The 17,595-nt window shown below is 41.6% G+C and overlaps 1 protein-coding gene across 3 annotated transcripts in view; it reads left to right on the top strand.

Annotated features, from left to right (window-relative positions):
• LOC123356889 (tripartite motif-containing protein 67-like) overlaps positions 1 to 16,556 on the top strand; it is a 54,008-nt gene extending 37,452 nt beyond the window's left edge. For 2 of the 3 annotated variants that reach the window (XM_045000144.1, XM_045000143.1), the window contains exons 9-10: positions 6,471 to 6,633; positions 9,969 to 10,435. In XM_045000144.1, coding sequence (XP_044856079.1) covers positions 6,471 to 6,633; positions 9,969 to 10,034 — 229 coding nt within the window. In that variant the 3' untranslated portion in view covers positions 10,035 to 10,435. Of the gene's footprint in view, positions 1 to 6,470; positions 6,634 to 9,968; positions 10,436 to 10,772; positions 10,899 to 16,362 lie in introns of those variants that run through there. The other variant, XM_045000142.1, reaches the window with a different exon arrangement.
• Positions 16,557 to 17,595: the final 1,039 nt, after the last annotated feature.

The following is a 17,595-nucleotide window of genomic DNA, read 5'->3' as shown; positions in this document are numbered from 1 at the left end:
AAGGAATGACTGACGACATTTACCCAGAACCACCCGCGACAATGATTTTTGCCCCATCAGGCACTGGGATCTCAACCCAGAATTCCAAGGGGTGGGGGAGACTGCGGGAACTATGGGATAGCTACGGAATAGCTACCCACAGTGCAACGCTCCAGAAATCGATGCTAGCCTCGGACCGTGGATGCACACCACCGAATTAATGTGCTTAGTGTGGCCGTGTGCACTCAACTTTATACAATCTGTTTTACTAAACCGGTTTATGTAAAATCAGAATAATCCCGTGGTGTAGACGTACCCATAGATTGGCAAAAGAATTGAAGGGCTGAGCCAAAGTCTACTGAAGTCAGTGGAAATTTTTCCATTGACTTCAGTGGGTTTTGGCTCAGGCCCTAAACCAACATAGAATAAAATAACAAAATGTGATAAATTATATGAAAAGATATTTGTCTCTGTCCCTTTAGTGCCTTGATTGGATTTAGGGCAGAAGTAATTTTAAGCAGTAAAAAAATTAGTGGCCCATGAAATAGCTGATGCTTTCTGAACAAATGCTGGCAAATAGTCTGTGTGACACTGTCCTAGAAACCTATTTCATGGATTCAATCCTTGGAGTGTTGTTACAGGCAAGCACTCTGTATTGCTTGGCCGCTCAAGAGCTTAGCAAAAGCTTTTTTTCCATGGACAGCAAACAATGGACACATTTTGGCTTTCTGATCACTCTGCCTAAACGGGAGAAAAAAACAGCTTCCATGGATGGTGAATTGCCAGCTGTTACAGGAATATCTTTAAAAGGGACAGACTCATGGAGTGTTCACTAGAGTGGAGCATAACTGTGCAGTGCACATTTTTTAACATACATGCACTTTAATGGTATTAGTGCTAGGCATTATATTTTAACCACTGCAGCCAAGTAGGTCATTTTGTTAACCCACTAGTTTCAGTAGTCTTCTAAAAACAGTAGAATCTGCTTAACTGTCACTCCCCAGTGGAAATAGAAATATACCACTGAGTTATCATATATTTAATAAAGCCATTAAAGACTGTGAGGGTTACAGATACTATGGTAATGGGGGCCATTATAATTATAGATCGCTAGAGACCAATTGTTTCAGCTTTCACAAATTTTATAGGAATATATTAGGCTGTTAGATAAATGAGTGAGTCTGAAAATAAACATGGTCAAAAGTCCTAATCATGGAAATTGCTAAATTCCTTTTGCAAGGTGCCAGCACCCTCAGCTCTCATTGATTCAGCATCTTGCATAACTGGGCCCTAAAACATTTTTTTTAAAAACCAACAGAAGATGACTGATTAATTTTAGTAGCCGCAGCAGAGCAGGGAATCAGTCTTTCATGAAGCAAAAGAAGCACAGAAAAAGAGGTACAATAAACTTAGGCTGGCAAATATCAATTCACATTTGTTAACTACTGGAAATAGGTGCACAGACACACCAGATATGCCATGTGTCCATTGGCTAGAGCCACTGGAGTTCATTGCAATGGAGCTGTTCCCTGGCATGGTTCCCAAATAAAGGAGTGTATACATTACAATGTATATAAAATTCCAACAACTGCAACAAATCACAAAGAAAAAAAATCACTAAGAAGAGTTTGTGTCTGGAGCATCCTCAAAATGAATAATTAACCATCAGATGGGAAAAGCCCCATCTTGAGAACTTGGGTCAGAAATCAGTAGGCATCTCTTAATTGATTTCAATGGGCTTTTATCAGGCTGTTGAAGAAGCAAAGTAGGAGTGAAAAGAATCAGCCTTGCCATTAGAAATCAGAAAGCATTCAAATTATTGTAGGGTAGGTTTAGAAGACAAATACCAACTTAATTGTTAAACCAATTTTTACATTAACTAAAAGGTGTTTTTAAAATGTTAGGACCTGTGTTACAAGAACTTTGAAACTTTCTGCCATTTTCTAATGATACAGCCAATTGTTTCAGACCTATTTTGCATCATCAATTTGGCCATTCCCCTGCTGAGAAATATTCTAAAGTGGCAGGCTCCACTGAGAGACAACAGCATTATTCATGGAGGGCCAGATTCCTCCATCTTTACTCACAAACAGTAGTGCCTTCTGGAATTTCTAATGGATTAAGGTACTACTCAGTGGTCCTAAGTCTGCAAACACTCATACACATACTTAACTTTACACATGTGACTAAATAATCCAACAGGACCAGAGTCAATGTGAGTAAGGGTGGCAGAATTTGGGACCTAAATGGAAATGCTGAAAAATTCGTGGCTATCTCTACAAAGAAAGATTCTCATCCAGTAAATATTTATTTAGCTGCCTAAAGTATTGTAACAAGTTGCTGCTGTTTCCGTTAAGTGGTCATGCAGATTGTTAAGACACTAAGTGGCTTCACGTAAAATGTAACATGCATTATCTCATATATAATATTTAAAACAAGTATGGAATTATAAAAAGGAATTACACTAGAACTGTCAGCTAATCTAAAAAATTAGATCAACCCATCTATGTCACTCATGGATGTGAAAAAGCCACACCACTGAGCGATGTACTTAAGACGACCTAACCCCCGGTTTAGCTGAACTAGCTACCACCTCTTGAGGAGGTGGATTAACTATGCCAATGGGAGAACCTATGTAACTGTGTTTTGTATGTGGATGCTGCTTAACAAGATACATTTTGGATGTGGCATGGTGATCTAATTAATGAAAAGGCATGGTAGTTCTGTGGTGTGTATTATTTAAGGCCGTAATTACATGAGTTCAGAGTCTGTTCAGCCAATTGGTTTCTAAGTTATATCCAAAGCATTCAGTCAGAAAAAACCTAAATGTTAAAGCTGCAAAATAAAACACTCAGAAGTCAGGAAATGCCTTGGTAAAGTTTGTCCATGCAACTTTCACTTTCCCACCATTCTCCATCATTAGAGTGACTGGGAGATTAGTCTCAAAAGCAATGGACCACCAAGTGGTGTGTAGCTTTTGTGGGAACCACCAGAAACACAGGGTGATCTGCACTGAGACCCTTTGCCTTTACAGTGGCTCCCTCTCCCCTGCAGCCCTCAGCCATGATGTTAGAGAATCCCCTCTCTGCCTTTGCCCCGCTAACAAATTGCAGAAATTGTTCCAAATTGCAGCGGGGAAGTGATTAATGCTGACAGAGTATTAGTAACTTACCTGCCCAAGACCTGTGGGTTTGGTGGGAGGAGGACAATGCTGGAAAGTGGGAATACCTCCAACTCTGCCCCTTTCCATTTGATAGATCATGATCTCAGGGAGGGGTTTCTGTTCAGTTATGGACTGGGGGAACACTCCTCATTTCCAGCCTGCAAGCAGGGCTTTCATACCCTCAGTCTGTGGCGGTGCAGGGACCTATGGCTCTGTGTCATTGTTTAGCACAAGGGTTCTCCGCCTTTTTCTTTCTGAGACTGCCACAGCATGCTATAAAAACGCCACAGCCCACCAGTGTCCCAACAACTGTTTTTCTGCATATAAAAGCCAGGACCAGCGTTAGTGGGTAGCAACTGCCCAGGGCCCCACACCAACCCTTGTTGGCAGCCCCCCTGACCCCTGTTTGAGAACCAGTGGTTTACCACACAATTCATTAGACTCAGAGAATCAATTAACTTCTTATATTGGTAGGAACATCATAACATCAAAAAGGGTGAAGCTTACATTTCTGCTCTTGGAGAGGATCAATGTTTCTGCTAAGTGACATTTTAAAAGATGACATAAAGTATATTTAAAAACTCAGCCGTATGCTGCAGGATGTAAAGCTGGACAAAATTTATAATCAAATCAAGTACTAAGAGGGGAAAAATATGATCCATCAGAAAAATATCTCTGTTATCTCAGTGTTGCCAGTTTTTGCAATTTTTATCATGAGTCTTGCAATATTTGGTGTGTGTTTGGTTTTATTAAAAGACCCTGGATTCATGTAATTAGGTTATGAAAATCTCATCTTGCATTTTAAGAAAATGTAGGTTTCTAGCCCTTCTGGTTATAAAGCAAATCTTGAAAACATAATCCCGAGTGACTATTATATTGGGAGGCAAAAAAAAAAAAAAGAATCCCATAGTTATTATTTTGTGTTTTTTTTTTAAAAACTGATCTCATGATTAGGTGGGGGGACTAATTCTTGAGTTTTGAATGGAATACTGGTATTGTCTGAAGAGATTTCATTAGGGAAAGAATGTGCCATGTTCTCATTATCAGCCCAATCCTATTTCCACTGAAATCAGTAGGAAAACTCCCTTTGAGTTCATGGGGAGCTGGACTGAGCCACGCAATGGTCTAATCATGTGGTTTTCAATCTGTGGTCTCAGAACTCCTGGAGGTCCACACGCTATGTCTAGGGGGTCCAGAAAGGTTGCCATTGCCATAGAACCGTGGTTTTCAACCTGTGGTCCGTGGACTGCTGGTGGTCCACAGACTATATCTAAAATTCCCAAAGGGTTCAGCACCTCCAGTTGAAATTTTGTAGGGTTCTGCAAATGAAAAAAGGTTTTAAACCACTGGTTTAATCTCAAGAAAACTATGTTGTGCCACCTGGTGGACAAAACTAAAACAGCTATTACCAATATAAAATTTCCTGCTCCACATATTTGGCCCTAATCATATTTTTCAGGTTGGCATGCGTTATTGTTGATCACTAGACATTCTGATAAATATTACATTAAAATTGTGTTTATTCTGTGAATTGTGTTTTTTTTCTCTTCTGCTGTAAATTTTTTAAAATATTATGAACACTGAATCTGTGCACGTCAGGCTATAATTCCCTTGCAGAATTCCAGTGACATTAAAAGCATCAGCGCCTAGGGCCAATCCACATATCTAGTGGTTTTCTAGCTCCATGCTCTTTAATGTAGTATGATATTGGGCTAGCCTAGTCCTTAAAGGAGAAGTACATTAATGTCAGATTATTCTTGCATATAAGAGTTGGCTGAATCTTTCATCATGGTAGGACTCTGGTGCTACAGTAGCTCTCAACAGCTGCTCCTGACACAACTGATTATCACCACCACCACCACCACCAAAACCCCAACACTTGAAACAGCTACTATCCCAATAACTCAACACTCTCAGTCCCTGAACTGGCTCCCACTTCTAGCCACCAGCTTAGTGCAGTGAGGGAGCATACCCCTAATCAGCGTCTACTTCCACCTTGAACCAGCTCCTGCTACCCCTGCATTGGCACCATGCCCTCTGGCAAATCAGGTCTCTTTAAGTCAGTGGGACACCCAAAAATGGAGACACTCCAAAATCACTAATCATTTTTTAAAACCTTATCCTAGAGCTGTTAATCAATAAAAACAAACTTTGCTTTTTCATCTCTGTACCACATCACACACAATGTCACAAAGCCATTTCTGGGTGCCAAACTCTCAGGTCCCCTGATCTATGCACTTCATAGTAAACTGAGCTCATTCCCCCCCGAGCTGAGGGCAGCCTAAGTTGTCTGTTATTTTTGGACATAATTTTTAGGTCCTGGCCTGCAACTAGAGCCACAGGCACCAACTCCATGGGTGCTCCATGGCTAGAGCACCTATGGGGAAAAAATAGTGGGTGCTCAGCACCCACCAGTGGTACTGCTGATCCACTCCTTCCCCTTCCCCACAGTGCCTCCCGCCCACCAGTGATCAGCTGTTCAGTGGTGTGCAGGAGTCCCTGGGAGGGTAGGTGGAGGAGCGAGGGTGGGGCACACTCGGGGAGGAGGCAGAGCGGGGGCAGGAACAGGTGGGGTGCAGGTGAGCCTTTGGGGGGAAGGAATGGAGTGGGGGTGGGGCCTGGAGCAGAGTGGGGGTAAAGCACCCCTGGGGAAAGCAGAAAGTCAGTGCCTCTGACTAGAGCAGAGTAGATCCCAATTGCTAGCTGTGATAACCAAATTAAAATAGAATTAATGTTGTCTATTTAGTTCAGACAAAAAGGGATTTCACCAGTTATAAGCTACTGTCTGTTCTTATAATCTGTCTTATAAAGAGTTCAATGTGCTGCCCTATCTGAGACCTCGAATGCACATTAACATTTAGGTCAGTTCCTGCAGCCTTTACTTATGTGAACATTCCTGTGGATTTCAATGAAAGCCCTTAGGATCAGTTCTTTATTGATATTAACATATTCCCTCCAGAATGTGAGGTCTGAAGAGTACTGGTTTCAAACAATAACTTTTCTGTCCTCAATGTCTCTGCTCTATCCTGTTAGTTTAACTCCCCCTTTCTCTGTCAAGCCCTTTGAGCTTTTTCAGCTCTGCCAAAATGTACCCACTGGGTGGATATGACCTTATAGAGCCTCATTTCTCAGGGCTGCCTGTCTTTAGGGGGAAATGGGAACTACACACGGAGAAAAGGCCTTTAGCAGATGTCCTCCAACTAATACTAATTTTACCATGCTGCTCCACTTTCCTTTCACTTCAGTAAGACTGTCTGAAATAGAGAGAGGCTGGAATGTAACAATCTGCCTCCTCTAAGATGGACAATATGGTCACTTTGTTTCTTAGGACAGAAGGGGGTGTTTCTAAAGGTGCCACTGTGGGCGTTCTCCTGGACCTAAACAAGCACAGCCTGACCTTTTACATAAATGGGCAGCAGCAAGGACCTTCAGCATTTGAAAATGTGGAGGGTGTCTTCATGCCTGCATTAAGCCTCAACCGAAATGTACAGGTAAATCCTTTTCAGTTCAGTCTAACTCATTCAGCATGTCAACCAAAGGAGAAATCCTACTGTCTGTCAAAAATTATTGCATGACTGCCAGAGAGAAGAGATCAAGATGCAACTGTTAGGTGTAAATATGGATTTATTTTTCACTTTGCCTAGTTTTGTTTGCTGATTGTATCTGGGCTAGTGCCACTTTTTAAAAGAAAATAGTTGGATTTAACTTTTTTGTATCACATCTCAGATATAGAGAAATGATGCTTTAGAAATAAACACACACACACACACGTGCTTTTCTGCTGCTCCATCATCCAGGAAGCAGCAATGTTCTAAGGCCAGCCTCGAGTAAAAGCATTGATATCTAAATACTCTTAGACTTCTTATGTTTGGATATAATTGACTGCTGCAAGTAAGTACAATTTCAGCAGCCTGGTGCTAAATAAAGCTAAGAAAATGTAGGTCAAAGAATGTCTAGTTTGAAAGAGAAGACCCAGCAAGCAGTTCATTCGCACTCTTTAATTCATGACATTTGGAAACACTAATATATTCTCTGAGGTTGATGGTATAAATGTAATTTATGCTAACCCAGGTTAACGCTCCTTTGTACTGCTAGAATGGGGCTTTAATGTAACTGAGAATCAGATCCTAAATGTGCCCCAGCACCTGACAGGCTGGAGGGTTCACGTTACCCCAACCTGAATCCACAATGACCAACTGTGCTACCTGTGTGGGTAGAGAGACTGCCGCACCTCATTAGTCTCTTTCCTCTGACTTGGGTTGCCTGCATGTTGGTATAACCCCAGCTGGTTCCTCTTTTTCTCCAAGGGTAGAGAGTCCTTCATTCCAAGGATGTCGCGTGACAGCAATAAATTTCCACTAAACAGTCCAGGCCCAATTACAGCTACATTTATATTAGATACTGTTCACTGAAGGAAGGAAGGACTTAGAAGTTGCACTAATAGTGGTCTGGGAACTGAAGTTAAAAACGGCAAGGACTGGCTGCTGTATTCTTATCATCTGTTTATTAGCAGTTTCTCAGTTCATCGTTGTTCCTTGAAACTGGTAGCCTCTGTTGGCTGTTCCCTCTGCAGTCCTTGTGTATCCTGCTTCCACAATGGCCCTGTTTCTTGTACAGGGGAGCAATAGCCTTTTCTTCTTCCCAATGGACACCTCCTGTGGGGTGCACCAGGATCTCCATGTGCTGGACCTCCCACTGGTGGTGAGCTGGTGGGCCCTGGGCAGCACTGCAGATTGTTCAGACAGGGTGAAATTCACCTGTGGTGGGAAGAGCTAGTGCACATCACCTATTCCTTGCAGAGGAGCTATTCTGTGAGTCCACTGGCTGTACAGAAGTTCTTATGCATGCCCTGTGTGCCACAAGAAAGATCTCTGAACAGGCTATATGTAGGCTTGGAAGATTACAGTGGGGTGGGGCAGGGGTTAGGCTCCAGATCCAGGTTACATGAATCCATTGGCCCCAGGATGCTGCGCAACTGGCATGGAGCTGCTGTGGCTGCTAGTCCAGCCCATAGGCAGGGGTAGTAGTAACTTCTGGGGTTTGTGCAGCAGCTTTACACTCTGGGCATGGGTTGAATTCCCATTGGGAGCTGCAGGTGCTCAGCTTTTTTGAAAATTGGGTCACTTTCTAAGTGCCTAAATATAGACTCAGTCACCCAGCAGGTGTTCTGTGAGTGGAGTGGAGTAGTAGAGCACCCTGTATAGTGGAGCCCTGATTAGGGGCTCTAGGCACGACTGTAATACAGTTAATACAAAATTCTAAGAATTATACAGCTTTTCAGACGTAACTCTGCAGGGCACTCCGCATGGCATGTTGCAAAGTAGTTAGGCATTTACAGCTGGTCACACCAAGTTAACAAAGAGATTAGACACCCAGACTTTATTAATAATTCAAAATATTCCAAACTAAAACAATGACCCTGCGTGTGCTTCTTATTATATTATTAACATCTTAATAATTTGTTATTAATGGTGCCCAAATACGCCAGTCAAGATTGGGGTTCCACTGGATTTTTTTTTAAAGATATGATCTATTTCAAGCAGGAATTATTGTGGGGAACTTCTATGGCCTGTGTTTTACAGGAGAGCAGGCTAAATGATCACAATAGTCCCTTCTGGCCTTGGAATCTATGAATCTGTGTACTAGGTGGTATACTAACATGCAGAAAGACACAGGTCAGAGTCTCAAAGATTTTTAGGCACCTCAAGATGCAGATAGGCACCTTTTAAAATACCAATAGGTGCCTAACTCCAATTTTCCACATGAAAAACCCACTAGGCACCTATCTGTATCTTTAGGCACCTAAATTCCTTAAAAATCTGACCCATAGTTCTTCCCCCACAGATCATATAATCTAAATAGATCAGACAGACACACGATACTAGGAAAATGACACTGAAGTTACATGGCTTGGTAGTTAGGGCCTTTCTGGTAGTTATAATGCTGCAGTCCAATTCCCCCATTGCCCAGGCACCCAAGCCAGTCTGCTACACCACTTCTGTCACAACATGCCCTCCATTCACTCTGCCCTGTCCATGGAACTAGATGCAGATAAGGGGGCAGGGGAGAACGCTTTTGTGAGTTTAAGCTTGAGAGACCTCCTGGGAGGTGTTCAGATCCTACAGTGATGGGTGCCATTGTAAGAACCCTGGTAGATCACAGCGGTGTCAGGCTACGGTGAGAGCCGTAAAACCTCCTCTGTCCTACACTGACAGGGTAGCAGGGAAAGGTCTACCAGACTCTGCCTCTCCCCAGTCTGCTTTCCACCTGCCTCATAACCCTTTGGGCACCCATCCCTTCTGGGGTCACCCTTCCTGCTGTCAAGAAGCAGCTGGTTCAGCGGTGGCTGATAAATGGTTGCTAGTCTTGGGAAGAGTCACAAACACCTGGCAGCTAGACTCAGGGTAGGTCTACACGTAAAAAGCTGCAGTGCCTCACCAGTGCAGCTGTGCCACTGTATCGCTTTAGTGAAGATACCACGCTACTATGCCAACGGGAGAGCTTCTCCTGTCAGCGTAGTTAATCCACCTCTGCAAGAGGCAGTTGCTATGTCGGTGGGAGACGCTCTGTCTACTTTGGGGGTTAGGTCGGTATAACTGCACCACTCAGGGGTGTGGATTGTTCACACCCCTGAGCAACATAGTTATACCAGTGTAAGTTTGTAGTGTAGACCTGGCCTCAGGGGAAGAATCATTTGTATGTTGGGCCTCCCCTGGTGACATTAGCTTTTCACTATTAACCACATATTCTTGGCCTTCACAAACTCTTTGTACTAAGGATGTCCCAATTTGTATTTTAACTAAGCAATTATTTATTTTCTGCACAGGTGACTCTGCACACAGGACTGGAGGTGCCACAGAGTGTAAGACAGCCAAAGCTGCCCAGTAACTAACTAAGCTCCTGCTGCCTAACCCTATGCTGGATTTTGTAATCTTTCTAAATACAATTTGTCATTATTCGCTGTCAGTAGAAAACCAGTGTCATCCCTAAATTAGACTAACACTTATGCAGAACATTGCTAACTAGCACTGTGTGATCTGATAATTAATATTAATCCACATCCATTTTTAATTTTACATTGGTAACAAGAATGCTTATAGAATGTTTTTTTTATTACAATGGGTGTGCATTCCTGCATTTTAGTACAAAAGCACATATATACAGCACACTACAGACACAGTGACAGCTAAAATGAGCACATTTTCCCTTTTATAATTGGATCTGCGCTTCACATGATTATTGTGAATAGATGATTAACAGTGAAGGCAATTAACCATTGGAACAATTTATCTAGGGAGGTGATGGATTCTCCATCACTTGAGTTCTTTAAATCAAGACTGGTTATCTTTTAATAGCTATGCTATAGTTCAAACAGAAGTTGTGGGCTTGAAGCAGAAATTACTGGGGGAGGTTCATTGCCCTGTGTTATGCAGAAGGTCAGACTATGTGATCATAATGGTCCCTTCTGGCCTTAAATGCATTTATTAATTAGGCTTCCACTGACTTCAATGGCAACAAGATTAGGCCCTACGTACTTTATACAAAATTAGTGCTCATTTTAGTTAGCACTAGGGTCTATACCTAGTGGGGGTAAAAACTGCTCAATAAACCTTAGTGCTTCTCATTTCAGTGTGACTGCAGTGGCTTTTGGTCTCACAAATGGGAGAACTCATTTCAGTTACCAGCAACAATCACCTTCTGAAAAGGGAGCAGAGGAGAGTCCAGTGAAGTGATCACAGATGTTTCTTTAAAAATGGTATACACAAAATAGACTGTGTTGGGAAGAGGAGTGATACTTTATAGCCTTGATCCTGACAGGTGCTGAGCATCTGCAGTGCCCGTTGACTTCCCTGGGAGCTGTGGATAGGCAACATCTCTTGGGATCAAAGGTCTTAATTTTCTACTCAGCTGGGATGAACTAATTAAGGCCCTGATCCAGCAAAGCACTTAAGCATGTGCTCAAATGCTTTGCTGAACTGGGGCCTAAGAATCTTGTAGGTTTTGACTTTATCCTGCAACTCAGGAATTTTGTGGTCACCTGAAACATATGAAAATGAGAAGCCTTGTCAAATGGCATCCACAAAAGTAAGCAACTGATTGGCCACTGATGGTTTCAATCCATGGCAATACTAGACAGCACCTTTGCCAGCAGTAAATATTTTGATTCTCAATTTCTTTCTCTCTCTCAACAAAATAATGTGTGCATGTGTGTATTTTGCTGAGGGAAGAGTGGTTAACTGAGCTAATTTATAGTAGCAAACCCTAACAGATTGCATCATGACACTGCACCTAGAACTCTGCCCACATGATCCAGCCTAAATGTAGTGCTAATAAACAGAAGTACCATAGCCTGCTGTATACTATTGTTAAACTATTTCCTTTTGAATCACGCTTCCTACACACACCCCTGTACACATACACATGTGTACACCCATGCCCTTAATATATATGGCACACAGATTTTAATATGTTGTGTGGTCAGTATACCCAAAAAGCAATTTTTAAACAAAAATTCCAGCTCCCTGCCTTGTGTAAAACTTTAGGCACAGGTCTATCCAAGGAGCTCTTCATGGATGGGATGCTGGAAATCAGGCACATTGCTGCAGGCGCACATATGATCTCCAGCTTAAGTGCATTCCCCACTACAGGTAATACCAAGTGATGGCAGATTCCAGTGTGACAGAGGGTCTTGCACTTCTGGTTACAGGAAAGGTGCCATCATAATGAACACCCATTGGGAAAGGGTGAAAAATGGGATATTAGAGCAACCCAGAATGAAGTAGTAAGCCAAAAGCAATCAATACCCATCTGTGCAGGATGCTTATTGCCACCCATTCGTTTTATCCAGCCTCCCCTTACAGACAGAAATGTAGCTTCTTTTATATCACAACTGAACTAGAAAGCATAACAGGAAAAAAAATCCTCAAACTGTTAAGTGGAAGAGCAGATATGCTTTCCTCCAAGACTGCGATATGTTCTATTAGTGCATTTTAAGACATGGAAATAACTGTGGTGTACTAATTTTCAATTTGTTAAAAGTTTAGCAGAGATCAATTGTGTGTTTTCTTTGTCTGTTGTTTTTAAATACCATCTGACCCTGTGCAGGATTTTTTAATTCAGTGGGTCTGTTTTAAGCCTACCTCAGCTACAATGCTACAGGACCCTGAATTTCCTCTTGAGTGTGCTCACTGTAAAGTTGTCTTCTACTAACATAGAAGTTGTAACAGTAGCCTTGGCTCTGAGTACAGCTTTACAGAGCAGCACATGGGAATGGTGTGTTTTAAGTTGCATATGGATTTTTATACTACGTAATATCCTATGACAATTTTGATACAAGAAAGCACTCCACTTTTACTTTTCTTATTAAAAACAAGAGCACTGCTTGTATAGGACATAAGGAATGAACTTTTATCTTTACGCTGAATATCTGTGAAGTAAAATTCACATGAATTTAAATCCTTCCAATCCACAACCACTGCAAGCTGTTTAAAGTGAATTCTGAAAGGGTTTTGGAATTGCTTTTGATATCTATGTTGTTTTTGTTTTTAAAGGTAATAATTGGAGATATGCCAATCTCCTAGAACTGGAAGGGACCTTGAAAGGTCATTGAGTCCAACCCCCTGCCTTCACTAGCAGGACCAATTTTTGCCCCAGATTCCTAAGTGGCCTCCTCAAGGATTGAACTCACAACCCTGGGTTTAGCAGGCCAATGCTCAAACCACTGAGCTATCCCTCCCCCCTTTTCATAAGTGTTTCTGTATCATTCCTTGTGTGTCACTCCTCAGGGTGCAGTTGAAGTTGATTTTTCTTTTTATTAATGAAAAATACAGGCTGATACAGGTTTCGAAGAGCTAATGATATGTGGTAGGGGCACACTCCAAATTTGTGCAGAAACACATGGACCTCTCCATTGCTGTTCTCTACACATTGCAGCACTGGTAAAAGTGGATGCAGACTAGTTTAAACTGCAGTCCCCTTCCCAACCTAGAGAAACTGCAGAATGGAGCAATTAGAAATATATATCCTGTATTAACATTGTCAATTTTAATTGGACTAAGTCTACAGAGGGTGAGTCTATTTTTGGTTGCGTATGTGTTTTAAGGACTTATATTTGAAACTAGACCAAGCTGCCCTTATGAAGACAATTTAATGACTTAAGCTGCATGCATTTTGGTAGCTTGTCTAACAGTGGTAATGAAAAAATAATTAGAACTAGACTATGAGATTAGTTCTGCATTTGAATACACATGCGGAGCTCCCATGGATTTCAGTGGGAACCTCACGTGTATATGTGAAGGCAAAATTTGTCCCTTTAAGACCAGCACTGCATGAGGAATGAAAGCAATTCACTCCTCTGTTCAGGCTGGAAGTAATTCACTCCACTGCAGATCACTAACACAAGGCCCTTCCATCCACAAAGCCCTGCAGGCTCTGTGTTCCTCTTCTCAATATCTGTGCACAGAGGGGAGCCTGTGTCTGTATAAAGAGGAGGGAAGAGCAGTCTCACCTCAGGAGTGTACTTCGTTCCCTTCCATTTCCCCCAAGCACCTCCTTGGGGCTGCAGCTCTGCAGGCCTTCAGGGGCTCAGGGACCTACCTAGGCTCCTCCAGCTTCTCCTCACACGAGCTGTGGGGAATACAATTTAACTCATGTTGCCACTACCCCCAACGCCTTCTTTAGCAGGAAGCCCATGGGAGTATGGTTCTCGCAGAAGTTGGGCTGTTGATGGGCCAGGAAGGATCAGGATGGTAGACCAGGGACAAGGGAATCCATTTGGGATGCCCCTTGCTTCCTTAAGATCTGTGTAGATCTCTGGGGATCATGGGAGATCGAGCTTCCAGCATCTTGTGTGTGTGAAACTCTGCCTCCTGGCCAGCTGGACAAGCATAAAAGTTCTCTCATGGAGTTTCTTCTACTCCCCTGGGACAGTTTATCCCAGGTGAGGGACAGCAAGGCCTTAGGCCATGGAATAAATCTTACCTATTACAGTTTGCCTGCCTGGGTGCAGACTCCACAAGACAGAGGTAAATTGATTTACAGAGATTAAAAAAAAAAAATCTTGACCCCTGAGAGCTTAAATTCTGTTTAAATTAAAAAATTCAGGCATTGACTCCTGAATCCACACACTTGGATTGTCTCTACCACTGTGAAAGAAAAAGACTACGGTTTGGAGAGTGACGAGGGTCCCTTAATTTCCATCACACCGCTGTGTGATCCAGAATATTACCCCTTGTAAGCCTTCCTCTTAGTTCTTTCCTCTACAGATTTCCTCAGTATGTTCAGTAAAACAGATTAGAAAACTTGTGCGGCTGTAGAAAGTGGCGGGAGAGGAGTTTCACCTCAGGACCATGCTCCTTCTCCCCTCCACTACCCCAAGAACCTCTGTGGGTTCCCGCTCTACAGGGCCACACACCATTGTCAGAGCCACACACTGTTGTAGGCCTATGCAGCCACTACTGGCTTCTTTTAATTAGATCAGTTCAAAAGAAGCTCACACAAGGTGCTGCTACAACCTGGTCAGTTTGCCCTTGGGCCTGTCAGACAATCCCTTGTTATTGCCCATTTTAAAAGGTACATAAAAAGCACATTATATATATATATCTTTAAAATGTAAATGTTAGTGAAGAGAGCTGTGATTTATCCAGAATTTGTAGTGCAATTTGGCTTCTTAAATTTAGAAAAGACAGGTGAAACCAGTGTCGTCTCCCATTATAGCCTATATAATTAAAGAGCGCTATAGAGGACAAATGTACTTATATTGGACTGAAGGAAAAAAATTCATGAGATTACGTATATCAGAGTTTAAGAGGAAAAGTATTAATGTAATTTATTATATACATAATATTCCATCATATTGTAAATAAGAACATTGTAATGTATTGCTGTAGTTGGTTTTTGGCTGGTAATCTGTTGTTGTACTGTAGGTGTTATGGGGTTTTGTTTGTTTGTTTTTTTTAAAGTGTAATTAATAAAGATGGCAAAGAGCACTGGATACCCTAGTTTCTTAGATGTTCTAGAGCAAGAAGAAATGTGATATATAGTTTTTTTGCCTTCTTACTTTAATATGGATAATATTGAATAAACAAGGTAAAGAGATAAAATCAAGGCTAATCCACCACCAACAAATGCAAAGCACTGTGTCTGAGATTATGATCTAGGAATGTTTACCAGACTACAGCTCTGCTTTGCCGACCTGGTCCCATGAGAAGGTAAGATGCTGAAAAGTACTGGAATCCTGCATTCCAAAACAGATAGTTAACAAAGCGAAACTGTTAGGCCTAATCTCAGGCTTTGCCACCTTTGCAGGGTCTTTTTAATAGCAAAGCAAAGCATTAACCTTGCTATAGAGTAATAATAAAACATCTTGGCCAGCTCATCGATGGAAGAGAGATTACAAGTTCAGTGAGTCCTTTAGCAGGTTAAAGTAATATATCAAACATTACAAAATGGTATGTTCACATGTAAAAGACCTCACTGGTCCCTGAAAATAAGATTCTGTCTTTTTGTTTTGTTTTAAATGAAATGAGCTGTTTCTCATTTTTATTGACAGCATTTGTTTGGGATTCCTCTGATCAGTAATGCTGGTTGTCCACATGAAACAGAATGGGAATTTCAAGCACAAATCCATTTAAAATGCATACAGACTTCTTAGGTGCAGAAGCCTATGCAAACCACAGAGAATAGATGTTCCGGGACTTCTGCATCCTTGCACAATAAAGAAAATGCATGTGTTTTTTACTGAAATGGGTGTTCAGTAGAATTTCTGGGTCAAATGAGCTCATGCTACTGCAAGCAAATCCAAGCAGAATAAGATGCAAAACTAAATTCCATGCCACTTGGAGAATTTCCAAGTTTATATAGTGGATTGGTATGTGAACATTTAGGGGCCCGGACTTCATTCTCTCAATACAGCAATCATGATGTTAACCCAATACACCATTGTATAAATGCTGTCAATAAAAATATCAAGCTTTCTAACTAATGAATGAAGCACAGCGAGGAGACACAATGTGATGAAATGTTAGAATTAATGCATGAGGCAGAACTGCTGTTTTTTCTCCAATTGTGATATGAAGCATGAAAGACATTAATTTAAATGTTGGCAAAAAAAAGTACAAAGGAACAAAATAACAGTGTTCACATCTGGTTAAATAAAAGACAAAACTTGTTTCCTGATTTCTTCCTAACCATGACATTTTTACTTTTATAATTTCCCATAGTTTCCATCAATTGGAGCTGGTGGAATATACATCACTTCTGTATATGTACGTCACCAGATCAAGAGGAAAAAAATAAACTTTTTATAATTTTGTACCTGTAGCAAAAGTTTGTATTTTTTTAATTGGAAGCAAAACTTTTTTTGTCTTTTGGTCCAAGTCTGACTGTGTATTAATATCTTTTTTGGAAAACCTGACCTATGAGTTTATGCTGTTTCACAGATTTTAAATAAATTCTTAATACACTGCCAACAAATTCATTGATGGTGTCTGGTTTACTATTACTGATAAATGGCTGTTATAAAGTTCAAGTTGCACTCGTACAATGCAACCAACAATTTGGTAAAGTTAGCAGAATAACCTGCTGATTTAATGGCAGGGGAAAGCTGAGGAAAATCACCTTCACACAATTATTCATTTTCTGGTTTAGAACACTTATTAACTTCCAAGGCAGGGAATGAATCCTCCAATCAGCTGTATATTTTGTATGGTTTGCATTGAGCATTTGTGAAGTGTATTCTGACATGTTATTTAGTTCAATCTATAGCTGAGAGACTTTTGAATGGTTTCCTACTCTCCAGAATTTCTCAAATAAATTACTGAAACAGGCAGGGTATAATAGTAATTGTAATACTATGAAAGCAGATGACCTGACTGCCAGAAGCTGGGAATGGGTGGCAGGGGATGGATGATTTGATGATTACCTGTTCTATTCACTCCCTCTGAAGCACCTGGCATTGACCACTGTCTGAAGACAGAATACTGGGCTAGATGGACCTTTGATCTGACCCAATATGGCTGTTCTTATGTTCCTAATACCTTTGGGCTCTACTGAAGTCACATTGCATGCAGCCACATATAAAGTACATGAAACTGCATATTGAGGCTAGCAAGGAACTGAGAAATGCTATGTAGGCAGCAAACTCAACCCTTGGGGGAAGGGAAGTACCTCACATTCCTTGTGAGTCTTCCACGGTTATTAATATTATTAAGCAGGGAGCTATAGTGGGAACACCTTGTTGGGAGATGGTGGATGGACTCAAGCATAAAGGCAGGGGTAATCATAGTGTCAGGATAGCATTCTGCAGGAGACTTAGGTTTGATGCCCCACTCCCTGGCTCCACAGGTTGGTAAAAGCTGGGTGGGGAAGAAACAGGTGTTGGAAGAGGGAAGACTCAATAGTGACGACTGCAGCCTTTCTGGGGATTGTCAGAAAGCTTGTGGTTAGGATGTGAG

This window comes from Mauremys mutica, unplaced genomic scaffold, assembly GCF_020497125.1.
Source record: "Mauremys mutica isolate MM-2020 ecotype Southern unplaced genomic scaffold, ASM2049712v1 000000F_np12_subseq_67271636:67468913_obj, whole genome shotgun sequence".
Classification (NCBI taxonomy): domain Eukaryota; kingdom Metazoa; phylum Chordata; order Testudines; family Geoemydidae; genus Mauremys; species Mauremys mutica.
Note: the sequence above shows the minus strand (reverse complement) of the source record. Positions and strands in the feature narration are given on the sequence as shown.